Source organism: Brettanomyces nanus, chromosome 1 (genome assembly GCF_011074865.1).
Source record: "Brettanomyces nanus chromosome 1, complete sequence".
NCBI classification, from domain to species: domain Eukaryota; kingdom Fungi; phylum Ascomycota; class Pichiomycetes; order Pichiales; family Pichiaceae; genus Brettanomyces; species Brettanomyces nanus.
Genome location: NC_052374.1, coordinates 2,215,987 through 2,242,764, shown reverse-complemented (window position 1 = coordinate 2,242,764; position 26,778 = coordinate 2,215,987). Strand labels below are relative to the sequence as shown.

At 42.2% G+C, this 26,778-nt stretch overlaps 14 protein-coding genes across 14 annotated transcripts; 5 read left to right on the top strand and 9 right to left on the bottom strand.

Annotated features, from left to right (window-relative positions):
• Positions 1–6: 6 nt before the first annotated feature.
• FOA43_001033 (uncharacterized protein) lies at positions 7–5,163 on the bottom strand (the record flags this gene model as incomplete). The annotated part of the gene is made up of 1 exon (XM_038921357.1): positions 7–5,163. The coding sequence occupies one exon, from the start codon at positions 5,161–5,163 to the stop codon at positions 7–9; it is 5,157 nt and encodes a 1,718-aa protein (XP_038777285.1).
• A 212-nt stretch (positions 5,164–5,375) lies between these two features.
• FOA43_001032 (uncharacterized protein) lies at positions 5,376–6,230 on the bottom strand (the record flags this gene model as incomplete). The annotated part of the gene is made up of 1 exon (XM_038921356.1): positions 5,376–6,230. One exon carries the CDS (start codon positions 6,228–6,230, stop codon positions 5,376–5,378), a length of 855 nt encoding a protein of 284 aa, XP_038777284.1.
• A 1,018-nt stretch (positions 6,231–7,248) lies between these two features.
• On the top strand, positions 7,249–8,004 carry PMM1 (Phosphomannomutase 1; the record flags this gene model as incomplete). Its single annotated transcript, XM_038921355.1, has 1 exon — positions 7,249–8,004. The coding sequence occupies one exon, from the start codon at positions 7,249–7,251 to the stop codon at positions 8,002–8,004; it is 756 nt and encodes a 251-aa protein (XP_038777283.1).
• An 11-nt stretch (positions 8,005–8,015) lies between these two features.
• Positions 8,016–8,657, bottom strand: FOA43_001030 (uncharacterized protein; the record flags this gene model as incomplete). The annotated part of the gene is made up of 1 exon (XM_038921354.1): positions 8,016–8,657. One exon carries the CDS (start codon positions 8,655–8,657, stop codon positions 8,016–8,018), a length of 642 nt encoding a protein of 213 aa, XP_038777282.1.
• A 345-nt stretch (positions 8,658–9,002) lies between these two features.
• Positions 9,003–9,956, bottom strand: FOA43_001029 (uncharacterized protein; the record flags this gene model as incomplete). The annotated part of the gene is made up of 1 exon (XM_038921353.1): positions 9,003–9,956. One exon carries the CDS (start codon positions 9,954–9,956, stop codon positions 9,003–9,005), a length of 954 nt encoding a protein of 317 aa, XP_038777281.1.
• Positions 9,957–10,215: 259 nt separating this feature from the next.
• NUO51 (NADH-ubiquinone oxidoreductase 51 kDa subunit, mitochondrial precursor) lies at positions 10,216–12,144 on the bottom strand (the record flags this gene model as incomplete). The annotated part of the gene is made up of 2 exons (XM_038921352.1): positions 10,216–11,759; positions 12,051–12,144. The coding sequence occupies 2 exons, from the start codon at positions 12,142–12,144 to the stop codon at positions 10,216–10,218; spliced, it is 1,638 nt and encodes a 545-aa protein (XP_038777280.1).
• A 223-nt stretch (positions 12,145–12,367) lies between these two features.
• PXP9 (Peroxisomal catalase) lies at positions 12,368–13,879 on the bottom strand (the record flags this gene model as incomplete). The annotated part of the gene is made up of 1 exon (XM_038921351.1): positions 12,368–13,879. One exon carries the CDS (start codon positions 13,877–13,879, stop codon positions 12,368–12,370), a length of 1,512 nt encoding a protein of 503 aa, XP_038777279.1.
• Positions 13,880–14,135: 256 nt separating this feature from the next.
• On the bottom strand, positions 14,136–16,718 carry FOA43_001026 (uncharacterized protein; the record flags this gene model as incomplete). Its single annotated transcript, XM_038921350.1, has 1 exon — positions 14,136–16,718. The coding sequence occupies one exon, from the start codon at positions 16,716–16,718 to the stop codon at positions 14,136–14,138; it is 2,583 nt and encodes an 860-aa protein (XP_038777278.1).
• A 353-nt stretch (positions 16,719–17,071) lies between these two features.
• On the bottom strand, positions 17,072–17,740 carry RIP1 (ubiquinol--cytochrome-c reductase catalytic subunit rip1; the record flags this gene model as incomplete). Its single annotated transcript, XM_038921349.1, has 1 exon — positions 17,072–17,740. One exon carries the CDS (start codon positions 17,738–17,740, stop codon positions 17,072–17,074), a length of 669 nt encoding a protein of 222 aa, XP_038777277.1.
• An 895-nt stretch (positions 17,741–18,635) lies between these two features.
• Positions 18,636–19,217, top strand: RHO2 (Rho GTPase; the record flags this gene model as incomplete). Its single annotated transcript, XM_038921348.1, has 1 exon — positions 18,636–19,217. The coding sequence occupies one exon, from the start codon at positions 18,636–18,638 to the stop codon at positions 19,215–19,217; it is 582 nt and encodes a 193-aa protein (XP_038777276.1).
• Positions 19,218–19,469: 252 nt separating this feature from the next.
• FOA43_001023 (uncharacterized protein) lies at positions 19,470–21,774 on the top strand (the record flags this gene model as incomplete). Its single annotated transcript, XM_038921347.1, has 2 exons — positions 19,470–20,967; positions 21,563–21,774. The coding sequence occupies 2 exons, from the start codon at positions 19,470–19,472 to the stop codon at positions 21,772–21,774; spliced, it is 1,710 nt and encodes a 569-aa protein (XP_038777275.1).
• A 91-nt stretch (positions 21,775–21,865) lies between these two features.
• FOA43_001022 (uncharacterized protein) lies at positions 21,866–23,167 on the bottom strand (the record flags this gene model as incomplete). The annotated part of the gene is made up of 1 exon (XM_038921346.1): positions 21,866–23,167. The coding sequence occupies one exon, from the start codon at positions 23,165–23,167 to the stop codon at positions 21,866–21,868; it is 1,302 nt and encodes a 433-aa protein (XP_038777274.1).
• A 245-nt stretch (positions 23,168–23,412) lies between these two features.
• Positions 23,413–25,368, top strand: FOA43_001021 (uncharacterized protein; the record flags this gene model as incomplete). Its single annotated transcript, XM_038921345.1, has 1 exon — positions 23,413–25,368. One exon carries the CDS (start codon positions 23,413–23,415, stop codon positions 25,366–25,368), a length of 1,956 nt encoding a protein of 651 aa, XP_038777273.1.
• Positions 25,369–25,529: 161 nt separating this feature from the next.
• Positions 25,530–26,777, top strand: FOA43_001020 (uncharacterized protein; the record flags this gene model as incomplete). Its single annotated transcript, XM_038921344.1, has 1 exon — positions 25,530–26,777. One exon carries the CDS (start codon positions 25,530–25,532, stop codon positions 26,775–26,777), a length of 1,248 nt encoding a protein of 415 aa, XP_038777272.1.
• Between the last annotated feature and the right edge of the window lies 1 nt (position 26,778).

The following is a 26,778-nucleotide window of genomic DNA, read 5'->3' as shown; positions in this document are numbered from 1 at the left end:
TTTTGATTATTCTGTATCCGTCACCACGGCCTCCTCCTCAAACCTTGTGCGATGTCTATATTCATCCAACACCTCATTCAACTTGGAAATCGTTATAGGATACTCAATAACCGTATCAAATATACCCTTTTTCAGAGTATCCTGATACGAAGGGGTCAGTGCCACAGTCTTGGTGTCAGAATTAACACAGGGTGTATGTCTTATTAGTTTTACCAAGTCTGCAGCATCAAGCTTCTGAAGCTGCGTAGAGAGAAAAATCACGTCAAATTTCACGTCACCGGTACTGCATTTGATCAACTCAGACCCCCCAGAAACTGCGACAACATCGCAGCCGCATTTCTTTAAATCCTTCTGGATAGAAAACCGATAGATAGGGATAGGTTCACAAACTAAAACGTCCAACGTGTTTAAGAGCTTGCCAAAACTACCAGTAGTGTCAGTAGTAGCAGCAGAAGACGTCGACTGACCGGTAAGTCGCCTATTTGACCTTCTGTATCTCGCACGTGCTACAATGGAAGCCCTCTCCTCCGTATCAGACGAATAAGGAGATAGATCCCCTATTGCATGAGCGCCAGACTTAGCTACCGGTTTCATACTCGTCACAGGAGATGCCGATAGTTCCGTGGAACCCGAACTGGAACTCGATCCGGGTGCTGAGCTACCCCCAGACACCTTACGAAGGTATTTGGGAACGGACAACGAGTTAAAAGATAATGTGGGAGACTTGAGTACTTGGGGAGAAGGTGACGATCCTCTTTTCACGTAACCTTTCGTTCCTCCTGATGTACTGATCCCCAAATATCCGCCGCCTGTACCTGCACCAGAGGCGCCACCAGGAGTTACAGGCTGATAATTCAGACTATCAGAAGATCCAACGGATGACATACTTCCCCTACGTTCCAGATGCTCACTTTTAAGCCTGTTGATGGTATCCTTGTTCTGCTTTTCGAGAATAGCCAAATTTCTAAACTGAAAAGAGCCAAACTCTGACGAGCTAGAGGGCTCATTAAGCCTAGAGCCACGCCTTTCCCGTTTAGAAATAATATGCTGGGCAGACAATCTAGAGAAACTTTGCCGAGGTGAGCTAAGGGATGACGAGCCAGATCGAGAACGCGCTTTCTCGTTGCAGACTGATCCCTTATGAACAGTAAAATCTCCCACGGTCGTAACCTCGTCAGACGCAGGGGTTAAGTTCTTCTTGTCGTCTTCTTCCCTGTCTAATAATAACATACTGGCACCACGACTGTCAAAGTACTCGGTAGACTCTGGGTTCTCCGTATCAGGAACAAACGACGCCTCTTCTTCAAAGAGAGTATCCCAGTTAACACTTGCAAAATATGGATGATTCATAATCTCTTGCGATCCATTCACACCTAATCTCTTCGCCGGATCCTTATTGAGTAATTTCACAATTAGATCCTTAGCATTATCTTTGCAATAGTAGCTGAACTGCTCTTGCGAAATATTGGGCCATTGAATCTCTCCCTGCAAAATGTTCTGAAACACTGTCTCAGCAGTCTCAGCATTGAACGGTGTATAACCAAACAAAAACTCAAATAAAATGCAACCAATAGACCACCAATCCGACGCCGCATCCTGGCCCTTACCAGCGACAGTTTCTGGCGCCAAGTAATCTGGAGTTCCAACGAAACGGCGAGATTGTACAGAGCGTTGAGGATCAAATAAAGCATAATTAGTGATTTCAGGAGTTTTAGCCTGTTTATCTTCGTTATCATTGAACACAAGAAGCGTTTGAGACGAGGTTTTCCGGGTCATAGGACGTAACAATGGAGAAGAAGAAACTGCAGTGGCCGAAACTGAGGTAGAAGGAGAAGCCGCAGTCTGAGTTGCTGTAGCTGCTAACGAGCCATTAGGAGCACGCAATTGCCATACTTCATTATCGGATGTAGGCGTAGCCAAAGTTGAACCGGGTAATGATGATGCAGGACTTAATGAAAGCGGCGTGACATTTGGAAGAGATTTGCGAACCAAACCAATGCCACCACCACTGGATCCAGCAGATGCAGCCTTGCCACTGGACTCATCAACAGATGTACCTTGACTAAGAAGACTTGACCCTCTATGCCCTGAACCACTTCCCCTATTTATTAAGGAGCCACGCCGATATAGAGAAGTCTCATCAACTGAGCTCGAAGCGCTATGCACAAGAATAGAAGAGCCATGAGAAGCGTGCCTAGCATGCAACGATCCACTCGGACCCATCTTCGCGCTAACAATGGGACTTCGCGGCTCTTCAAAAGAACTGTGATCACTGGGACGCCGGAGATTCTCATCAAGAGAGCCTATAGACCCCAAAGAGGCTCTTTCGCTATTATAATGGCCATCTAAAAGACCATAATAGCCTCTTTTTTGTCTCCTCACCAAACCCATTTGACTTAAGCCAAAATCTGTAAGTTTAACATGGCCATTATGATCGACCAACAAATTATCAGGCTTTAAGTCTCTGTGAACTATGCCCTTTTTATGCAAATCATCCACACCGACGATAACCTCGGCTATGTATCTTTTGGCCCAACCATCCGGCATAGAACCCATGTTCTTGAGCAAGGTAGCCAAGTCTCCACCATTCAAGTACTGCATAACCAAGTACAAGTAGTTGGTACTCTGAAAAGATGCCATTAATTGAACCACATAAGGAGAATCCGTTTGGGACATCATAATAGCTCTCTCTGCCTTGACATTGGTGACTTGGTTCTTAGCGACCATATCTGTCTTTGCCAAGACTTTCATAGCAAAATACTCACCAGTGAGTTTCCGATTGACGAGGAAAACAGACCCAAAAGCACCCTTGCTGATCGGCTTGACGACCTTATAGTCCTTAATCGACGGAAGAGCCAATTTAGATGGTTGAGGAATCAGAAGTGGTGACAACTGGGCTTTTTCTAATAATAAAGAATTGCCAACAGATCCACTGACATCATTAGTATCCGAGGAGAGTAGCAAAGGAGACGAAAAAGGTGATGCTGCTCGAGAAAGAGGCTTAAAACTGCCTCGAGAGTTTCTTTGAAGGGTAGAGAGCGGAATGCTAAATGCTGGCGAATTTGGTCTTCGTGGTGAAATAAAACCAGCAGTACTGGATTCATGCGGAGTCTTAGACTCTTCAGCACTACCGACAGAGATAACAGGAGTAGATCTAGATGTCACATATGACCCTGAGCTGCTTCTGTGGTTGAGAAAAGAAACCTTCCCACTCTGAGGAGTGTTCGTTCCAGACGAGCTACCTCCTGTACTACTATTTTTCCGTTCCAGATAGCCATAGATCGAGCCTTTTGGGGTCGACGATCGTTTATCAAAGCCCAAAGGCCGCCGAGGCTGTGGAGATCTCACAGGAACGGTAGACCTCACTGCTAGAGGTTGTTCAAGGTCATAGGCATCATCATCACTGTCTGAAAAACCGAATACTTGTTCTTTGATTTTGGCAACCGTTGATCCCACAGTCTCCAAAACCATCGCATCTGTTTCTCTAGTAATTCTATCTACATACTGAAGAACATATGCATACCGTGTGATGCCTTCAAGTTTCTGCAGACACATTTCGACCGTGTCTCTAGTCAGCATCTGAATGGCGGCATCCCCAGACTCCTGTAATTTCATCTGCTGAAGACTCTCAATGTGCTTTTTCGAATCTGGTGAATACGACACCTCAGCACCAAAGGCATTTGTACCACTACCATCATTATCGTTCACCCTTACCTCCCCAGTGTTTATCTCTAGCGCTTCATGACAATATTCCAACAATCGCTCAAGGTTTTTCAGCGGGAACCTTCGTTGGGATAGCCTAACGGAGGAAGTCTTTCTAGGCTGAGAGGCATAAGGAATAGGTAAACCCTTATATTCAGTTATTGACGATGCAACGCTAGTGCTACTAGCACTACTGTTACTGCTCATACTGGTGCTACTGGAATCGCTGACATCATCTGACAAACCTACACCCTCCTCCTCGCTTTGTTCCTTCCGCAAAAGTGTGAGGAAGATGTTTTTCAACAGGCTTCTATGATCATGCAATTCCTCCTGTTTCGTGGCGACCAGATCTTCAATTCTGTGCTCCAAAGCACAGTGCTCTGTATGCCTTTCAAGCCACCAATTGGGGACCTTTTGCTCACAAATTCGACAAAGCTCCTGAGGTGGTGTGGGAAGTCTTTCTTCATCTATGATACCCATATCATTCAAATGAAGAAGATAAGCTTCAAATAGATTGGCGCCAAAACCGAGATTCGCTACTAGCTCCTTGGGAAGTTCCAAGTTAACCTCTTTCAAAGGAATCCATGGTTTGACAATCCACATAGAGTGTGAGCATATTCCCGTTCGTTGGTTGTGGATCAAAATACCTTGGGCTTCCAATTCGATAAAACCACCATCTGTAGTGATGGTGGAGCTGGAAGATTTAATGCTAGCAGAATCATCTGAAGAAGAACCCCGGGGGGATTCCATCGTAAAACCAATTGGAGATTTAAGAGAAAAGGATCCTCTTGATTTCAGGTCAGGAGATGCAGAACTTCCAGGACTTCCAGGACTTCCGGGATTTTCAGGAGTTAGGGCTTGAGGTTGTGCAGCCTCAGTAGCTAGAGACACTAAATTTGTCTGCACAACAAACCGAATTCTGTAACTCTCATCGTCTTCCACCATGATCTTGGTAGCCTTAATGAACACTTGACTGTCCTCTTCATTGCCAACAATGATATCACTAATAGGTTTACGAACTATCTTGGCAATATCTGTACCTACGATACGTTTCCAACTATGACTAATAAACCTGACGTTACAATCCAAATCAAGTTCTAGAACAAGAGCCGGATTTCTGGCAGAAGCAGCGACTAGCTCATTCTGGGAGTCGTCAGCCTCAGTATCTAAGGTAGAATCCAAGTGATAAGAGCCTCTCGATGTGTCACCTGATCCCAAATTTTCCTTTGAAACGGCTTTAGACGGCTGCTTTCCTTCATAGTCACAAGGAGAAACCGATCTGGAAGGAACAAAATCCATTTTAGGCGAAGAAGTGAAGATGCCACTATCGGCATTGCGAATTCTTGATAGAGAAGCCATTGAGGAAGTGGAGACCTTTGTATCGTTTTGTCCCTGTCCCTGCTCCTGATCATCGATATTGACAGGAGATCTAAAGGGACTATTAAGACAATGATCAGACATTAAAGAAAAGAACAGAGAGAGACGTGAGAAGATGACAAGCAAGATAGGAGATAGGATATGGAGAAGTGAGGCAATGCTTTGCGAAGCCCCGGGGAGCTCCGGGGAGCCCCTGGGAGTTAGTGGTAGAATTACCGCAGAACTGTGTCAAGCGCGATACTCTACTGGGGAAACTACAGTATACGCTATCGGATACGGAAACTAGTCTATCAAATTCAATCAACTTGATTAGCTATCTTAGTCTCCAACAAATAACTAACATAGGCAGGTAGTTTGATTTTACTTTTGTCAAACACCAGTTTAAGCTCGTCTAATGGTTTTCCAGAACTTCCTCCGTAAATTTTTGGAACACCAGAACCCTTTAAATATTCACTTAATTCACTACCGTTTCGCATCATGACTAACTTCCTCCTCGTAGCTTCGGCCACAAACGACTTGAATGCATTAAATAGAAAACTCATCAACGCAGGAACATTGACAAAGAACTTTTTTGAGAGAACCTCTGGGTAATAATCCCCAAACAACCTGATGATGCTCGTGGAAGCTTTTTTAGCATCTCCAGTCATACTAAATAAAGAAGCTCCTTTATAGTCATGAACTTGAACCATATAATCGTTGTCAGCATCATTCAAGTCCAACATATTCAAAGCCTGTTCCATTAATCCAACTCTCCATCGAATAAACTCATTCACATGACCAAATACGTCCTGAGGATCATCGATGGTTCCATAGAAATTCCACGTGACCACTTTTTGGCCAGAAGCTCCATCTGGATTTAACGTCAATGCACCGATCTTGTCGAACTTTGGGGCATGCTTCTCAAGGAAGGCAGCACTCAACGGGTCAAATTTGCGTCTCCATTTCAATATTTCTATGATGTGCTTCTTCGTGTCTTGTAATTCAAATTTGTAGGCTTTAAGCAATTTATATACTAATTTTTCAATAGTGGCATCGTCATAGAATTCTCCGGTTGGGTCTATTTGATACCCGTAGATTTCATCATAACCAGCTTCTTTGACAAGGCTTCCAAGCTGGCCAACTAATTGGGTAACTTCTTTCGAATGATCCATATTTGACAGATATGGCACGGAAAGGAATGCTACAAAAAAAAAAATTGTGCTAGAGCTTTTAGAGCTTTAAGTTTAAGAGGGGATGTGATGAACGAATTTAAACAGTACAAGACAAGATCTAAGAAATGCTTTTTCACCGGAGAATCATTTAGCATTTTGAAAAAGTTGACAAGTTCATTAAGGGATTAGTACTCAACTGTGCAGTGTCCCAAACCAGCCTCCAATACCTCCATCTCCGTCCTTCCCAGCTCGATTAACTTGACCTTTTCACCATAATAGATATCCCATATAAATACTCTTTCATTTCTATCCAATCTTTCTCTAAGCTGTCGCGCGGATTGATATATTCTTTGCTTACTTCTGTACGTCCTAACAGAAGAGCTGGAATCACTTGATTCTGAGCAATTTACAGATCCATTTGTTTCCACAGAATCTGTAGAACCTTTGGAACCAATGGATCGACTCACGCTCAATTGGATTTCAGGAAAACTCTCTCTAAGAGATCTATTCGAAGTTTTTACAAGGCAAGGATAAGAGATGTACATGGCCAAGGAAGAAAAGTCCGGAAAATGTACAGTTTCTACCATCTCTCCTACATATATGTATTTTTATCTTTATGTCTCCTTATTCTGCTTCTTCAGAACATATCGTCCAGTCCTCTAAATCCCAAATTCAGACACTTCCTTCGAAAACAAGTTTTTCACGGGTTCTGACAGAGCTCACCGCGAGAGCTCACCCCAAGGAGTCGCGCTACTGGGCCGATGTTCCGTTACAGAGATTCAAGGGTGGTCCGATCTGGAAAAACACGGGCCCTGACTTACACGGGCCCTGTTCTACACGTGCCCTGTCCTACATCTGCCTTCCTACTTCACGATCTCTTGAGCGACATTTTCGCCATGTCGCGCCGGAGATCTAAAATTAAAACGTGTCTAGAATTTTCACTTGTACTTTTTCAACATCGCTGGCTTCTTTCTTTATCCTTTCTTACCACTTTCTACTTTCAATATATATACTTCTAATGTCGTTTGAAGATAGAGAACTTCCAAAGACTTTATGTCTTTTTGACGTCGATGGTACGTTAACCCCGGCCAGATTGTTTGTGTCTCCTGAGATGAAAGAGACGTTGAGGCAGCTAAGGAAGAAATGTGCCATTGGATTTGTCGGAGGATCTGATTTAAAGAAGCAGTTGGAACAATTAGGAGAAGATGTTTTAGACAATTTTGATTTCTGTTTCTCTGAGAATGGTCTCACTGCGTACAGACTGGGAAAGAAGCTTCCTTCTAACTCTTTTATCAAATGGTTAGGTGAAGAAAAGTACAACAGACTTGCTAAGTTCATTTTGAAATATCTCTCTGAGATCGACTTGCCTGTTAGAAGAGGAACCTTTGTCGAGTTTAGAAAAGGTATGGTTAACGTTTCTCCTATTGGTAGAAATGCCTCTACCGAGGAGAGAAACGACTACGAGAAGTTTGATTTGGAGCACAAGGTTAGAGAGAAGTTTGTGACCGCGTTGAAGAAGGAATTCTTGGGCTTGGGATTAACCTATTCCATTGGAGGCCAGATATCTTTTGACGTCTTTCCAACTGGATGGGATAAGACCTACTGTTTGAATCTTGTTAAAGATGAGGGCTTTGATCAAATTCATTTCTTCGGTGACAAGACCTACAAGGGAGGTAATGACTGGGAGATTTACTCTGATGAAAGAACTATTGGTCACTCTGTGAAGTGTCCCGAAGACACCATCAAGTCTGTGAAAAGGGTATTTAAGTTATAAGTAAGATTTAACTAACTAACAAGCCTAACGTATGCTAAGATCAGAGCAAATGTACCTGTACAAACACCAAAGAGCCATTGCATCACCGTTGTTTTCACACTATCGATTTGGACCTTCAAATTATACATCTCCTGGTTGATTCGAGTGTCTGTTTCCTTGATCTTCAAGTCGTAGATTGAAGACTCCTCTCTGACACGGCCCTTCTCCAAAGATAGGTCTAAACGAACCGAAGACAAGCTCTTATTAATCTCTTCCTTGAACTTGGTACTCATCTTTTCTATGTCGTTACGCATTCTTTCCTGTTCATTTCGTAGTAGGTTGAATTCTGACTTATCGATCATCTGTAGCTCACCTTTCAACTTGGCAAAATCCACTTTCTGCTGGTATGAGAGCTTGTTTAAGGTTTCCTTTGTAACCAAATTAGAAGCATATCGATGTATTCCATCAGTAATTGACTTTGTGACGATTTTAACTGCTGATTGAGCCTCCTTTTCGGTGAATCCTTCCTTCACCAATTGAGCCACAAAGCCGTGCGTATCAAAATTCGGACCGCTGGGGATCTCATTCAGCCGACGAGTAGAGAAATGGAAAAGTCTGCACGGAGAGTAGAGTGTATTAGAGCGGAAACGGATCAGTTTTCCTGGGGCGAACATGATTGTGGAGGAAGGAGCAACTTGAAGCTAGGTGAAGGTATGTGAATGAAGATGTAGATATGGCCGGACGGCGCGAATACCTGAAAATACCTACCGAGATTTCTGGCCATCCACCAGGAGCAAATACACGGGGGAGCGAAGATTGCAGAGATCTACTCAAGTCAAGTTGTAACGGAAATCTTGGATGTCAAACGCTGTCCGGAATATCTTGTTACCAGCTATAAAGGACGCTACAGGTAGAAATAGTCAAACAGTAAAATCGAGAGAGGATGTATGCTTGTGATAGCAACCCAGGCGTTGACTAAAAATCATTAAATCTATCTAAGTATATATCGTTTTTTTTTATTACTCGATATCATAGTAGGCAGAATATAGGTAGGTCAAAGCAAACAAGTAAAAAGCCACCGATCCACCCAAAAGGACCGTTCGAACAGAGATCTTCGAAGCTAAGTATTGACCTCCTATTACTGCCATACCAGTACAAAAACCATGACCAATGACACCTCCCAAAATTACCATGATATAATCTGAACCGGCCGCTAAAGCAATTGTAGCGATCTGCGATCGATCTCCCCATTCTCCTAAGAAAGTCATCAGGAAAGTTTGGATCCACGCTGGAGAAAAGATATATTTAGAAATCTGCTTGAACCGTTCAGTAAAGTTTATCATCACCTGCTTGACGGGTGACGGTTCAAAAAAACCTGCGCCTTGATCTGAGCCCATGTCCAAGTCGATATTAACTCCATTTTCCATCTCACTTCCACGATTATTGATATTTCCAGCAGAAATCTCTTCCTCCACCTCGTTCATCTCTCCTTGAACTCCAAGATCCTTCGAAGTACCCAATCCATCAATGAGAAGCTTAGTTCCAAATATTAGGAAAAGAAGAGATGCACAGAACTGCGTAACACGACGAGAAAGTAGCGTGGGGAGAACATGACCAAGCAAACCACTGAGGATGGTCATCAATGCAAGTGCGGAGAATGCAGCAAAGAATACCTGTTGACGACGGTATCTCATTGCCATAATAGCGGCCACAAGAAATGTCTTATCGCCGATCTCGCTCACTATAATCATCGAGATACTAAGAACAAACGAGTGAAGGGCATCATGAGATACCTGAGAGTCTGGAGAATCCAAATCATCCTGTGCAGAAACCCCATGAACAGTTCCTGGTCTATTATCCTGAATCGTCACCAAATCCGATCCATAAGCACCGGAATCAACCTCAACTTTTGGAAACACAGCCAAGCAACAAACACAAAGTGCTACAAATACAACTGATCGGCTGAACTTCATTGCACAACTTTAAAAGCCTGAAAACAAGACTGTCTAGAAAACTCGGATCTGCTTAGAAAAGTATCCTAGTCAATTCGCAGACAAAAGTGAAAACCCGAAACTGAAACTGAAAATGAAAAATGAAAAATGAAAAATGAAAAATGAAAAATGAAAAATGAAAGTAAAAAAAAAAATACTGATAGTCAACTAGTTGATTACTGATGTTGAATAAATATGATAAATAAATAAATATAATAAATAGAAAGAACGTTATCGTAGTTCAATGATACAACGGGTCCTTTGGAAGCGGAGTACCAGAAACACTACCATTCTCCACCTTGACTTCATGGTACCAACCACCGTTCTCCAATCCTTCCTCGGTAAAACCATGCTCCTTCTTATACTGCTTAATTCTGTCCAACAACAAAGGCTTGAAGTTCTTAACTAATCCCTGGTACGGCCAACTGAAGGCTTCACCCATGGCACAAATAGTGTGGCCGCACACTTTGTAGGTCAACTCCAAAGCCTGGTCAATCTCTTTCTCATTGGCCTGTCCAGTGCTGAACCGGTCCATCATCTTAGCCAAATAACTCGACCCCTCTCTACATGGAGTACACTGACCACACGATTCATGCTTGTAAAAGGCAAGCAATCTTTGAATACCCTTGATTACATCTGCCTGCTTGTCAAACACAGTCACTGCAGCGGTACCAAAACCGGATCCCGCTGCGCGTAATGAATCGTAGTCCATAATCATATCCTGACAGTCTTTTTCAGCCAAAATAGGAGTGGAAGCACCCCCGGGTATCACAGCTTGCAAATTATCCCATCCTCCCCTCACACCACCGGCGTGCTTCTCAATAATATCCTTCAAAGAAATTGACATCTCTTCTTCAACAACGCAGGGCTCATTCACGTTGCCAGATATGCAGTATAGCTTGGTACCATGGTTTCTCTCTCTACCAAAAGAGGCAAACCAGTCTCCTCCTCTCCTTAGAATGGTGGAAGCCACAGCAACAGTCTCCACGTTTGTCACCGTAGATGGTCTTCCAAAAACACCGACACCTGCAGGAAAAGGAGGTTTCATTCTTGGTTTACCCTGCTTTCCTTCAAGTGATTCGATAAGAGCCGTCTCCTCACCACACACGTAAGCACCCATACCTCTATGAACAAACACGTCAAAGTCGTAACCAGAACCGCATGCATTCTTGCCCAAATATCCTGCAGCGTAGGCTTGGTTGATAGCATTTTGTAATGTCTCTCCCTCAATGTAAAACTCTCCTCTAATGTAAATGTAGGCGGCAGTAGCGTTCATGGCACGTCCCGCCAACAAACATCCCTCCACCAATTTGTGGGGCTCCTTTCTCAGGATCTCACGATCCTTGCACGTACCTGGTTCACCTTCATCGGCATTGACCACAACATAACGAGGACCCTCATTTTTTTCCCAGCCTGGAGGATTCATGAAAGACCACTTCAAACCACTTGGAAATCCAGCACCTCCTCTTCCTCTGAGTCCAGACTTCTTCATCTCGTCAATTATCCACTTATCGCCCTTTGAAATGATTTCCTTGGTTTTATACCAATCTCCAATCTTCATAGCACTCTTTAAATCGTAAGACTCCGTATGGTTTTTAATGGAATTTTGTAAATACAAATTCTGGAAGATACGATCCTTGTCTTTCAATCCGCCGTGCACTCGGTTGGGTGTAGTCTGGGCTGTAGCAAGGGATCTTCGCAATTGAATCCTATAATTCAAAACTCGCTTACCCAAGCATCGCACTGTTGGCTTTGCGGTAAACATGGTGATTAAAGAAGCAACGTCTGATTGATATTAGTGAACAAGTACAAAGAACCCTGCAAATTTTTCGAACAATTGCGCGAATCGTATTGGGTACAACGACGGGGCACAAACACCTGCTTACAAAATGTATTACGTAAGAGCTTATACCCTGAATAATTGAATATATATTAAGTAAATCAAGCTCTACAACCTGGTGGTATTGCACATAGGACATCCACAACCAGTTCCACATTTGCACCTTTTAGAATTATCCCCCGAATTCTTGGATTCTGATAGTGAAGCTATCCGTTTAGAACTACTGCAACCTCCACCACATTTGCACGAGCCACTAGTAACTTCAGTAGAAGCCTTGGAAACTCCCTTGGAAACTCCCTTCGTGCCTTTTTTGTTGCAGTGACAAACCATGATAAAGAGAAATAAGAAACCACACCAGATAAGTCAGTCTTTTGGTCTGGGTAAAGATCTTTCTCTCTATATATATGGCACGGCTTTTCCGTCATGGCCGCGTATTCTTTCCTAATCAGGAAACTAGATAAGCTTGACCAAAATTCTCTACAGATATTACCATGAAACGAAATGGATTGAATAATCACAATAAATAATAGCGAGTGAGTTAAGCTCACTGAAATCACATCTTCCCACTTCTGCGAAGACTCTGTAACTCATTATGAATCTTTTCACCAATCTCAGGATTGGCCTTACTAAAGTACTCACAAACTCTTTCCTGAATCGGCTCGATAGCGTTAATGACATGTACAGCCACGTTATGAGCCAAGGCATCCTGCTCTCCAGGCTGCTTTCCTAACACATCCCACAACTTTCCTGGTTGAGAGAAATCGTAGTCTGTAACTTCCCAGTGGAAAGGAACAACTTCTCCCTGATATTGCTCATCTGGTTTGGATCCGGATGGCTTTGCCTGTGCAGTATACTGGACAGGACAATTGTAGGCACCGGCATAGTTAGGAGTAGCACCCAAGTTTCCATTGACGCACATTGGACCATCTCTTATTTGAGGAGCGAAAGATCCGGACTTTAATGGACAGTTGACAGGAATCTGGACGAAATTTGCACCCAATCTGTGTCTGTGAGTATCCGGATAAGAGAACAATCTGGACTGAAGAACGGGATCATTCGAAGCCTCCATGCCAGGAACGGTGTTGGAAGGGGAAAAAGCAGCCTGTTCCACTTCGGCAAAGTAATTTTGAGGGTTTTCATTGAGAACCAAACGACCAAAGTGTCTCAGTGGGAAATCCTTATGAGGCCAAACTTTGGTGAGATCAAATACCGAGAATGGTAACTTCTTAGCTTCATCCTGAGTCATCGTCTGGATGTAACAATCCCAAACAGGATAGTCTCCTTGAGCAATGGCATCAAACAAATCCTTAGTATGGTGATCAGGATTCTTCTTATCCAATTCACCAGCCTCCTCATTATTTAAAGTCTTGAAACCCAAAGTAGACTTGAAATGAACCTGAACATATTGCCATTCCCCCTTCGAATTGTACCACTTGTAAGAGTGACCAGAGTAACCGTTCATGGCTCTTAAATTTGCGGGAGTTCCTCGGTTCGAAAATAAATACATCACCTGATGTAATGATTCAGGATTGGCAGTAAGATAATCCCAGAACATGTTGGCATCTTTCAAGTTCGTTTGAGGGTTTCTCTTCTGCGTATGAATAAAGTGGGGGAACTTGGTAGGATCTCTGATGAAAAAGATCGGAGTATTGTTATAAACCAAGTCTAAGTTACCTTCCTCGGTATAAAACTTGGTGGCAAACCCACGAGGATCTCTGGCCGTATCGGAGCTTCCCTTTTCTCCTCCAACAGTGGAAAACCGGGTAAATGTTCTCGTCTTCTTACCAATTGTATCCAAAAACTTGGAGCAACAGATATCGCTGATGTCATCGGTCACTTCGAAGTATCCAAACGCACCTGCACCTTTTGCATGAACCACACGTTCAGGAATTCTTTCCCGGTCAAAATTGGCCAAAGAGTCAATCAATTTAAAGTCCTGAACTAATAATGGACCGACTGGAGGAGCATACTGGTAACCCTCTTTCTCGATTGACACTCTCTGGGTAGAGAATGGATCACTGATAGGTTTTCCATTCGTAGTAGTGTAAACAGGAGTTTTAGACATAATTCAATTATCTACTTTTCACAATTGCTATCTCCACTTCTTTACTCTGCGAAATCCTGCCTTTATATAGTCGCTTACAGCAAAAACATTATATGCCTCGCTGCTGATTAAGGGGCGTACCCCATTTCGCTCTTTCTTTCTTTTTTTCACCTGGTCTTCCTTCCCCTCCTGTCGCTTGCTCGCCATTACTAATATTTCAAATAGGCCGCGATTGATGGCCCCACAGTCATTTCTGACGTAAAATTAGCTCGTATACTCATTGGCTAACATGAACACTCAATTCGCTGCTTACATCAGCCTCATCTCTATCTATTGTTTGTCTTTTCCTCACTATCTGCTTCCACCAACTATCGATCTTGAGTAAAAAGTCCCATATTCTGGCAAAAATCACTTCATCCCTACTGCTTAAGAATGGATTGCCATGCTTCGAATAATGTAGATACAACTCGAACCTGGCAAGGTCTTTCTTAGTAATAATTCCCACCAACTTACCCTGTTGCTCTACTATAATGGCCCTGGGTCCAAGCTTAATGAAGTTATCCATAACCCTGTAAAGAGATGTCTTTATGTCGACACTGAACACTTCTGGCCGGATACAAGAACACAGATCTACCATAGATTCTGTCGGCTCCACTGATACTCCCACATAATTTGTAATGTCTTCACTGCCAGTCAACTCGATCACTCTGTCATCGTCTATAAACTTGACGATCTTCTGTGATAGTACGGATTCTTCCTCTTCTCTTTCAACGGCCTCTCTCCTGTAATGCTTTAACCCTCTCAGTAACGACCTTCTATCAGCCATTCCTAAGACTGCTCTTCCTTTCAACGAGTCCACTATAGGAAATATACTAAGTTTTGATTGGTCTATTAATAGTTCAATATCTCCAAAACAGAGCCCTTTATAGGGTAATGAAACAACTTCTTTAACCATGGCATCTACAAGCTTGAAATTATCAAAATCATGATCCTCTTTGGCATCCAAATACGGTATTCCATTGAACCGGACCATCTGGTCTGCCACACCTCCCATTCCAAGACCGAACAGATCTCCAACTATTTTGGTGACTCCAACCACAATCATAGTAGGAATAACGTACTTCAAAGCTCCTGTAAGCTCAAACATAATGATTACCACAGCCAAAGTTAAATTGGTGATACCAGAAAGGGCAGCGGCGGCTCCTAAAAATGAATAAGTTCCAGATATAATACACTGATCTCCAGGGTCACTAGAGTGACACTTAGAGTCATTGAACAGAGCCTCAGCAATCAATCCCACTGCCTTACCAAAGGTGGCACCTGCTGCCATCGAGGGAACAAATATACCACAGGGAATCTTGCTATTGTAAGAGATCACCACTAAGAACATTCTTAGTAAAGTAGCATAGAGTAGACTAATGACAGTAGAGATCAAACGTCCCTTGGACGAAGCAGCTTCACAAATTCGATGCTCAAAGAGACCACCAATTTCGTTATTCTTTCTACGGCATTCGTGAAACAAGATCTCCATAGCCTCAGTCATGTCCAGTCTGATAAACTCACTGAAGTAACCAATGACGGCGGTAAAAAGACATAAGAGTGCCACCTCTTTAACAGGATGATTTTTAATGTATCTGTTTCTGAAAGCGATACACTTGATGTTGAACTTGGAGACCACAATTCCATAGATACCACCGAAGATTCCAAGTGCGATAAAGAATGGAACCTCAAAATATCTCCAAGTGGTGTCGTAAGTGACCTGGAAGATTACTATCTGTCCTGTTCTAAAAGTGTTCATAGCAGAAAGAGTTCCTGTGGCCACTAGAGCACAGTAATAGCTTTCCCACATAGTCGAAAGCTTGAAATTAGAGGTAATCTCCTCTATACTAAATAGGACACCACCAATTGGAGAAGCAAAGGCCACAGCAACACCTGCTGCAGCTGCAGCAGTTAGAAATTGGGAGTGGTGCATATAGGAGCGCTCAAAGTTGTGAAAGAGTTTGGCAACAACGTTACCAACACATGCAGCATAATGGACGCTTGGGCCTTCTTTACCAACGTTTAAGCCAGATGCAATGACAAGTGGTAGGCCTATACTTTTGATGAAAAGAGTCCACCAACCCAAGAAGCCACTGGTTACAAATCCCGAAACAATACATTTGACTTCTGAAATACCAGAACCAGCGGCGTTTGGTGCATAGTATTTGCATAATAAGGCAGATATGGAGCCAAAGAGCACAGAAAAGATTATGTAAACTAGGTATCGACCTAAGGCAAACTGAGACCACGGGACCCAATTAGAACATTGCTCTGCCTTTTCCTCCCAACAGCAGAAATTCTTATTCAAATAGAAGGAAGTCGAACAGTAACCTTCTTTTAGATCACCTAGCCATTCGGTGATGATGTTAAGACAACCAGCAATGGTACCGATTGAACCACCAATCAAAGTAAGAGCCAACCAAACCTGGAAAGTGATCCAAAGTCTGCTCTTGATCACCTTAAACTTGTTGACCTCGTGCCGAAAATTATTGAAGTTCTGCAGTATAGGAGCGGAGTCATCATCAACCAGAGTGGCATCTATTGTAGGCATCTGACTATTGCCACGAGATTCATCATAATCGGTGGAACTGCCATCATCTATAAGGACCGTATCTGTATTCTGCTGAGAAATGCTGAAAGTACTGGATATAGTCTCGTTCTCAATGGGAGTCTCTATCCTTGATTTTATCAGTTCTTTATAGTAGCCTTTATTCTCTTTATAGGCCTCCTGGACCCAATCAACAGTCCTAAAGTCTTTGAAACGCTTAGTGAGAGCCGCATATTCGACAGACTCAAACGAGTCCTGCCAATTATCAGCCATGGTACAATGAAGCTTCACAGTACGGAGTTGAATGTTACTGCCAATAGCAGGGTGTGTCAATAATGTAACGCGGACGCAACGCGAACTCGAACTCGAACTCGAACTCGAACGCGACCGGGACCGCGACCGCGACCGCGGTATGCACGCCCGGTAGACTCCCTAGAACCCCGGTACAATCTAGACAACCGGACCATCCTAGATAAATTAAATCTACAAGACCAGCTTCATATAGAATAAATAAAATAAACGTATATGCCTATAGACACAAGACGGGTCGCAGTCCTTACCGTCTTACTCGTTTGAATAGTCTAACCTCAATGGGTAGTAAAATAAATATATCAGGTGGCGTCCATTTAACCAATGAGAACAGCTTCATCAGCATCGGCAAACTCATAATGAGGAACCTCTAAGTTCAAAGGAGCAGGACCCTTTCTGATTCTTCCAGAAATATCGTAGTGAGAACCATGGCAAGGACAGAACCAACCACCGAAGTCGCCGGCCTCTCCAATAGGCACGCAGCCCAAATGTGTGCAAATACCCATCATGATCAACCATTCCGGTTTGATGACTCTGTCAGAGTCCTTCTGTGGATCTCTCAAGATGGAGATATCAACAGCATTTGCCTCGGCAATTTCATCCGGGGTTCTATGTCTGATAAAGACGGGCTTACCCTGCCATTTGACAACCACGTTCTTTCCTAATGGAATATTTCCCAACTTAATCTCAACCTTGGCCATGGCCAAAACATCTGCAGAGGCAGACATCGTCGACAAGAAAGAGTCAACAGTAGATTTGGCAGCAACAGCAGCCAACATACCGTAAGTACCAACCATAAAGTAAGTAAAGTCTCTACTCTTATCAGGGCTGTTTCCTTTAGACTTGTTTAAGTAGTCGGTGAAATCCGGGGAATCGTAAGTCGACTTCAACGCATATCCAGAGCTGGAAAATGACCTGGCCACAGTCGTAGCCAATCCAGAACTTCTGGCGCTTTTCAATGACAATCTAGATAAACTGGACAACATGACTAAATGTGCAATTGACAGGAGTTGTACTTCGCTGACAAGACTAAACAGTCTGTTAGGTCTTTAAGTTCATCTTGTTTTTTCTTTCCTTCGTTGCTTTGGAATCGCCAAGATTTGGGTGGCTCACGACGGAACCTCAAGGGAAAATTTTTTTATTTTTACTGGTCTTTCAATTTACCGGGCTTTCATTGGATGAAGATGTTCCGCGACATATGATTTGCTGCGAAATGGTCTTAGTTGACCACCCAGTTCTTTTGCGAAGTTTTTCAAGTCCACCGAGAGCTGGATTGGATTACTCAATAGAAAAGTTTAATCTACCTAGTATTAATGTAAAGATTCACCAAGGACAGAGGCAAGTTAATAGAACTCTCCAAGGTTGTTAAACCGGAACTACCGTTACATATAGTTGCACTGTTTACATCCCAACCGTAATCCAACCGTAACTCCCAACTCTAACTTCCTATTCAAGATAGTCAGTTTGACGGTTTGTCGTTTGGCAGTTTTTCGTTTGACAAGAAGAGACTGCATAGAAAGAAGACCATTGATTTTCAAGTGAAAATAGAATACCACGATTTCTGACATTTTGCTTCCCGTACTTCAGCTTAATATTTTACAGCTCATCTAAGCACTCAATAGAGTACACCATTGATGGTCACTTACATGAAGTATCATTTATCCATACATCCACTTCCTCCTACCGCTACGTCCTAGTTATCCTAATTAGGTAACCTAATAAAAATTTTCCGCGCACCAAACTACTTTGTTTGCACCATTGGAGCTCATCAGTTCTCGTCCCAGTAACATTCTTGTCAGACATTGTTCCTTAACACCACGGGCTTTATTTGCATCACTATATCTGCTGTGACCATATTTCCTGCTGATAAAAGTTCATTGAATGTCCGATACCGTCATCAAACGTAAAATAGTCATCGTAGGCGACGGTGCATGTGGGAAAACATCTCTCCTCTATGTGTTCACGTTGGGAGAGTTTCCTACCGAATATCACCCCACTGTGTTTGAAAATTACGCCACCGATTGCCGTGTTGATGGTAAGCCTGTTAGATTGACTCTTTGGGATACTGCAGGTCAGGAAGAATATGAGAGATTGAGACCCCTTTCTTACTCCAAGGCCAACATAATCCTCATCGGTTTCGCCATCAATTCTCCTGACTCTTTAGAGAATGCTGGTATGAAATGGGCCCAGGAGGTCAGTCAGTACTGTCCCAACATACCTGTCATTCTTATTGGCTTGAAAAAGGATCTAAGGCCTCTTGATGATGGTTCCGATCCTTGCTATGCTGAGAAGTATGTCACTCCTGAAAGAGGAGAACAGGCTGCACGCTTTATTGGTGCCAAACGTTACGTCGAGTGCTCTTCATTAACGGGAGAAGCCGTAGATGATGTGTTTGAAATTGCCACCAGGGCCAGCTTGCTTCTCAAGGAGGAACCTGAAAGTACTTGCTGTGTCATCTCATGAACTAATCTTTTTTTGTTTTTACTAACCAACCGCTTATTCACTCATTCTTGCATCCTCCCATGATAACAAAGGAATAACCGACTATTACTAATAACACTCATTCACTCATTAATTCATTCTTTCGCTACTTTTCTATTGCAATGGTCCTTTGTACACACGATATGTATGTATATTACTTTCGCTTTATCTTAATTTAATCTTTCGAGACAACTATCTTTTCCGTATATCCATTTTTTTCTTCTTCATAATCTAATGCCAGTTGGTCATCCTAGATGCCATGCTTTCACTCTTCTCAGGTATCTCTGCACTTCGTCACAGATCTTACCCCCTACCATATATGCTCTATCTACAGCACCTGGTAGATCTGCCATAGCTATAATCAGAATTTCTGGCCCGGCTTCCACCTACATTTATCAAAAGCTGACGGGGCTCAAGACATTTCTAAAGCCAAGGCTGGCAACTGTTAGAAAGCTTTACAATCCTTTACTTTTAGATAAAGGCAAGAGAAGCTTTTTGGATGAGGCTCTCTGCCTTTATTTCCATGCTCCTAATTCTTACACAGGTGAAGACTGTTTAGAATTACAGGTGCACGGAGGTAAAGCCGTCATTGGCTCAGTCATTAAGGCAATCTCTCTTCTACATTCGGTAAATATGCCTATTCGTTATGCTCAAAGAGGAGAGTTTTCCAAGAGAGGCTTTCAGAATGGACGCTTTGATCTTACTGAGGCTGAAGGTATCAACGAGTTGATCAATGCTCAGACTGAAGTGCAAAGGGTTTCTGCTTTAAGTTCTATGAAGGGTGAAGTCCGGGAATTATTTCACCATTGGAGGAAGCAGATTGTAAATAATGTTGCATTATTGACTACCATCATCGATTTTGGTGAAGATCATGATATTGACCAGGTTAACAATCTATTCGATAAAGTAGACCAGAACATCTCGAATTTGCAATCCGAAGTGTCCAATTATCTAGAAAGGACTCGGAAGTCACAAATTCTTATGGATGGAATTAAAATGACTTTACTTGGACCTCCTAATGCTGGCAAGTCTTCTTTACTTAATATTCTAGCGGATGACGATAAGGCCATAGTTAGTAGTATAGCAGGAACTACTAGAGACGCCATTGAAATTCCCCTTGCGATACACGGATATAAAGTGGTTGTCGGAGATACTGCTGGAATTCGTCATGCTACTAACGAGATTGAAAGAGAAGGCATTAAACGGGCCAAGACGAGGTCTCGGAATGCCGATTTAAATTTAATCATTATTCCGGCTGATCTATCTGGAGATATAGACCAAGTTCTTCTTGATCATATCGTCGATATTAGTGATAAAGAACTCTTGATTATAGTGAACAAATCCGATTTGCTGACATCGGAAACGGATAGAGTTAGCTTACTGAGCAGGATAAGCACCAAGTTTGACATCCCTCCTGATCGGTTTAAATTCATTAGTTGTATTACACACGATGGAATAAAAGAGCTTACACAACAACTTGAATCAAAATTTAGACAGATTACTTGGACGGATCGTGGTGAAGATCCAGTTGTGATATCCAAAAGAGCCCAGGATATCCTTTCCAACGATGTTCTTCACGGCTTTATAGACTTTCACCAGTTCAAAGACGGGGATGACATTGTATTGGCCATGGAAAGTTTGAAATTTAGTATGGAAGGTATAGGAAAGATCACTGGTGAGGCTATTGGGGTCGAGGAGATCCTTAGTGTTGTATTTTCTCAGTTCTGTATAGGTAAGTAGGGCCTTGATTTTTTGCAAGAGTCTAAGGAGATAGAAACAATAAACCAATGTCCCAGAAATACTTCTCAAAATGGATGCTACCAACACATCAGAAACCCTGCCCCACCACACTACCGCGCGACTCAAAATGTTGATGCAGAAAAATAGTAGACGAATGGCCATTTGAAGAGCTACTCAAATCCCTCATATAAAAGTATAATTATATTAATGACATTTGGGGTCGTTGCTCAATACTTGGGAATTGATACCTACCTATAAAGTCCTGGAACTGAAGTTAAATTCTTTATGAGATACACACTACACATCATGGCACCAAGAAAACTGAAATGGCAACAATGAAGGTTCTTCATCTTCAAAGAACGAGAAACCAAAAAACAAATAGTGGAAGCCAATGAAGTACAGTTCCATGCTTCTCCTCAAAATCCCTTCAAATAGACCCATTTGGTAATGTGGCGGTGCAGTCACCAGCCACCATATTGAAGAACCAAAAGTTTTTCCTCCATCTCGTCTTTGTCTTCAGTGAGTAACGGCACTTCATCCTTGTTGGTAACCATACCATTCTTTATATCACATCATCATGTTATTAGGCTGGGCCGCTTTTGGAATAGGTGCTAGAGCACTACAGATGGGTATTAGACAAGCCCCACTTACATACTATCCGATGGCATACGTCTATTCTGCCGGATTCTGGGTTGGCTTTGGCTATATGTTCGATTCCTGGGTTGACAAGAACAACAACCTTCTAGAAATGAGGATGGACAAGTTACACAAGTCCAGAGAGGCTGCAGAGGCTAAATAAATTACTTTGTACCCCTCTTATTTATTACGTTATGCTATTTATTCTTAATCATACCCGCATATTATTTTGCTGTACTGTATGTAGCTTGACCCTAATTAGGCATTCCATAGTCGGCCATTTTGAGATAGTCGTCGTCGTCTAAATCGTCCTGAAGGTCTTTAAGTTCTTGTTCGAGATTAATGTCTGTGTAATCGGCGATATCGTTATCATTGTCGTCGATGTCATCATCATCATCATCATCATCATCATCGTTATGACCGTTGTTTCCTCCCTTGTCATCCTTGTCATCCTTGTCATCCTCGTCATCCTCGTCATCTCCGTCCAATCCATCTCCGTCACTTTCATAGTTAGCATCAAACTCTTCATCGTCATCATCATCGACATCTCCCATAATCTTCTCTCCCCCAGGAACTAACTTGGCTGCTTCACTAAGAGCACCAGCCTTATCGTTCTTACTTTTCAATTGCCTCTGTGCCTTTAATTCCTCAGCCATTGATCGATCCTCAAACTTCTTGCTCTTCACGTACTGATCTATCTTCTCAAACTCTCCCTGTTCAACTAAAGAGAACTCGATTTTCTCACCAGCTTCTTCTCCTTCTTCACCAGTCCTAACATCAAGAGAAACGTTGAATGTATTTCTTGTAATCGATGTATAAGTAACAGAGATGATATCCGATGTTTTGAAGACAAGAATAGGCTTTTTGAATCCAAAAATCATATGGTCAGGAAGAAAATAGAGATGTCCTTCCTTATTTCCAATGTATGTATGGACGAAGAAAACATCCTCAGTAGTGCCATCCACTATTAATAACTTAAATACAGCAAATTGCCTCAGAAGAAACTCGGTAAGATTCATATTTTGTAAAACAGGACCAAACTGTTCAGTAAGTATGTCGTTATTGAATTGAACCAATAGGGTACCATCTTTGTAGAGATGACCCAAATTCTTTTTATACGCTATAAGAAGCATACGTAATGGTTTTTTATCCGGAACTTGAAGAATCGTAGCAAACTCCACATTACCATCACTAAGATCATCAAGTATGAATTCCGGCCTCGTCTTGATCGACTTAGTGAACGCTAGAAGTGGCTCCTTATCTGTGTAAGCTCCTATCACCATGTTCACTTTTTTTCTAAAAGGCGATTGCACTGAAAGATCTGGGAGTTGAAGAATGATTTGCAATCCCTCTAAACTCTCTGGCAATGCCGAAACGTCGGCCACAGATCCAGAATTGTCGAACTTTCTCTTCTTGTTGTCAGGCGCCGATCTTGCGACGAGCTCTGTTTCATAATAATCGACCAAATGTAGAAACACTTTTTCACTAGGAGAGTATGCCTTCACCACAGCATTAACTTGACTTCTGAGATCACTGGGAAGCGTTTTGAATGGCATTTTGAACCTTAAATCCAATAGGAGTTGACAATACTTCAGCTGCCCACTCTTAGTTCTTTCTCTGCGCTTCCTCTAACGCGTAACGACATCTACTGAAAAATTCCTCTTCGCGTATTATTTTGTATTCAGGGGTACAATCGATTGCTAAAGGCAGTCATAATAGAACCAAATACTACTGCATTGGCTCAGTATTGGCACCGCAATTGGCAAAAAATTGGCGAAAAATTCCTTGATTCTAATCAAAGATGCCAGAAGTTGTCTCCCTTCCTATCTATGAAGATGAAGATTGTAATGATTACTTGAGTCCCTCATCGAGACAAGTTCTACGAATTGCTATCAATCTAAAAACTTTAATAGATAAGTTGATACCCACTACTATTTCCAGTGAATCCATAATCGGTGAAGACTCTATCATTCTCAACGACTATGCCATTAATGCTGTTTATATGGCAGCAGGGGGAGAAGGGAGTGGCAAAGGATCTTCTGCCAAAAGATACCAAGCAGCATTGATATTCTGTTTATTGAAAGTGGCCGGATGGTACGGATCTCTCATGGAAAATGAACTCAGTAACAACGATTTATACTCTGCACGAATGATTGCTGCTGAGAAAATAGCTTCCATCTTAATTGATAGGGAGACTGACGATAAATATCTCTTTCTTTCCATGTTATGCCATCGCTACTCGATCAATCTTAATGATGAAGATGCAGATCCCGAAAATGCTCTTGAGTTGGCCGTTGATATGCATTCCACTACTATCATTGGCTCGTCTGGGTACCAGAGATGCATTAAGTGGCTTTGGAGGGGATGGATAGTCCAATCAAATCACGACCCAACGGAATACGTTCTCTTCAGAGGTATTTCCAGGGACGGAATGGCCTATCATTTTGATCCGGGAAGAATCAAGACTCCTTTATACCAAAATATCTTGGAGATTTTCTTCTCTCTTCTTTATCTTTTTGTTTTCACTATCATTGTTAATACTGATACAGATGCACTCCATCTGAACTTCTGGGAAGTTGTCTATTATTTGTTCACCATCGCATTTGTTTTGGATGAGCTGACAAAGTTCTCTCATATTGGTCTTAATTATATTCAGTTTTCCAATGCTTTCAACGATTCCATGTATGCTCTAGTTTTGGGTTCCCTGGTTATCAGGCTCGCCGGAATTTATGCGAAAACTCCCGAAAGTAATGAGAAACTCAACATCATGTCATACAGAATCCTCTCTCTTGCTGCTCCCTTCATGTGGACCAGATTGCTACTTTTCTTGGACGTTTATCAATTCGTTGGTAATATGATCGTTGTTATAAAAAAAATGATGAAAGAATCTATAATATTCTTTGTTATGTTAACGTTCATTCTGATTGGCTTCTTGCAAGCCTTTTTAGGTTTGGACCAGGCTGACGGAAAGAGAGAATTGACCAAAATCGTAATACAGTCTTTACTTCGGACAATTTTATCCGGACCCAACTTTGATACTATAAGCAGATTTGCTTCTCCTTACGGCAGTATACTTTATTATGCATTTGCCATCATTGTCATTCTTATTCTTCTTAACATTTTGATTGCCTTGTACGCTCAGGCGTATAGCGACGTTGTTGAAAATGCTACCGACGAATATCTGGCTCAGTACTCTTCCAAAATCTTGAAATATATTCGTGCTCCTGATGCCAAGATATTCTGTCCTCCTTTGAACCTAGTTGAAATTGTGTTTTTGGAAATTCCATTAAGTTGGTGGGTCCGTAAGACTGTCTATGACGAGATCTGTGATAAGGTGATGATTATTTTATATGCTCCAGTATTGGCCTATATTTCCAGTTACGAGTCTAAAGAAGCTCAAAGAGTTGTCTATAATCGAAGCATGCGTGTTGCGGACGATGCCAATGAAATTGATACAGAATGGAACTTGGCTGATGGCTTTGACACAGATGAAGATCATAGTGCCAGAGTTAACGACTCCATTATCCGCCAGCGGCGAGCCGAGCAGGAGGATCCGTTGTTCAGCAAGAACTTTGACGTCTGGAAGAAGTCACTTGAGAATCTTACTCCCCCTATTCAAAGGAGTAAGGATGTATGCGTTCCTTGGAAAGAATATAAGATTTACGATAAGCTTGACAAATTGGGGAAGATGGTGGAAAGTTTGGTGAATGAGAACAAAGAGCTTGTCAAGAGAATTGACAAAATGTCTGTTAAATAGGCTTTAAATAATGTTTTCAATACAAGAAATTCTTCGGCTTTCCTATTAAATCCTTCGAAGATCTGAAAATTACCTCTTTGAAAAGGTGAAGTGATGGGGCTCCTTAATTTTTCAACATGGTTATTTTGAGGTGTGTCTCTTCTTATTGTTCATCAACGAAAATGTCGGAGCCCATTCAATCTTTTGAAGAGAGCTCCAGAGATGCTGATGAATACAAGGCACTTACTTCAGTTTTATCTGCTTTTTATAATTATGGTCAATGGGCCAGATCAATGATCTTAAATCCCAAGAGGTTGAAGTGGAAGTCATTGACTGAAGAAGAAAAGGCACTTATTCCTTGGTTCCCATCCCATTTGGAAATGCTTGAATTCGGTATTGAAAAGAATGAACTATTTTTCCAGGACGTGGCTTTGAAGACAGCGGTCAGCTGGGGAGCCCAGATGGATCCATCTACTTGGTCTTTCTGCACTACTCAGGATCTGGATAAAGTTAGAGGATTGATGATACAATACGTTCGAGAGTGGTCACAAATCGGCGAATCAGAACGTAATATCTCAATGGGGAGGATTCTCACGGCATGTGAAGATCTTTACCCCGATGTTCCCTCTAGACAGGACCTTCAAGTATTGGTGCCAGGCGCTGGCTTGGGAAGGCTCGTACTCGAGTTTGTTAAAAGAGGATTCAGAACGCAAGGTAACGAGGTATCCTATCACATGCTTCTCAACTCTAGTTACATTCTTAATTGCTCTTACTCTACCAACAACTTCTGTATCTGTCCTTTCATTCACAAAGCATCTAACGTCGCCAAGCGCAACTACCAGATCAGACAGGTGTATCTTCCGGATTACCTTCCTGGAGACATCTCGCTGATCAACGAAAAATATCCAGAGATTCCAGTTGGCGATCTCATGTCGATTGTTACCGGTTCATTTGTGGATTTGTACGGCCCTATGAATCTCAATAAGATAAATGAGACCTACACTCAAGATGCAAAAGCTATAGAGTTCAGAAAGACCAACGCTAAGAAGTTCAACGTAGTGGCTACATGCTTCTTTCTTGATACTGCTTCAAATGTCATTGATTACATCAAATCCATACGAAATTGTCTTAGAGATGACGGTTACTGGGTGAATTTTGGTCCTTTATTATGGCATCACGAGGATGACGACGAAGTGGTTAACACTAAGATAATAGATAGTATTACTCATGAGCAGACGCAGATTCCTACGCCGTCGAAGGGTTTAGAGCTTTCTAGAGAAGATCTTTTAAGATTGATTAAAGACATGGGATTTGAATTCGTTCAACATGAGTCTGATATAGAAACAACTTATGGTGGAGATGATAAAGCTTTGGGATTATGGAAGTATAAATGTGAGTTTTGGGTGTGTAAAAAGGTAATGAAAGCATGAT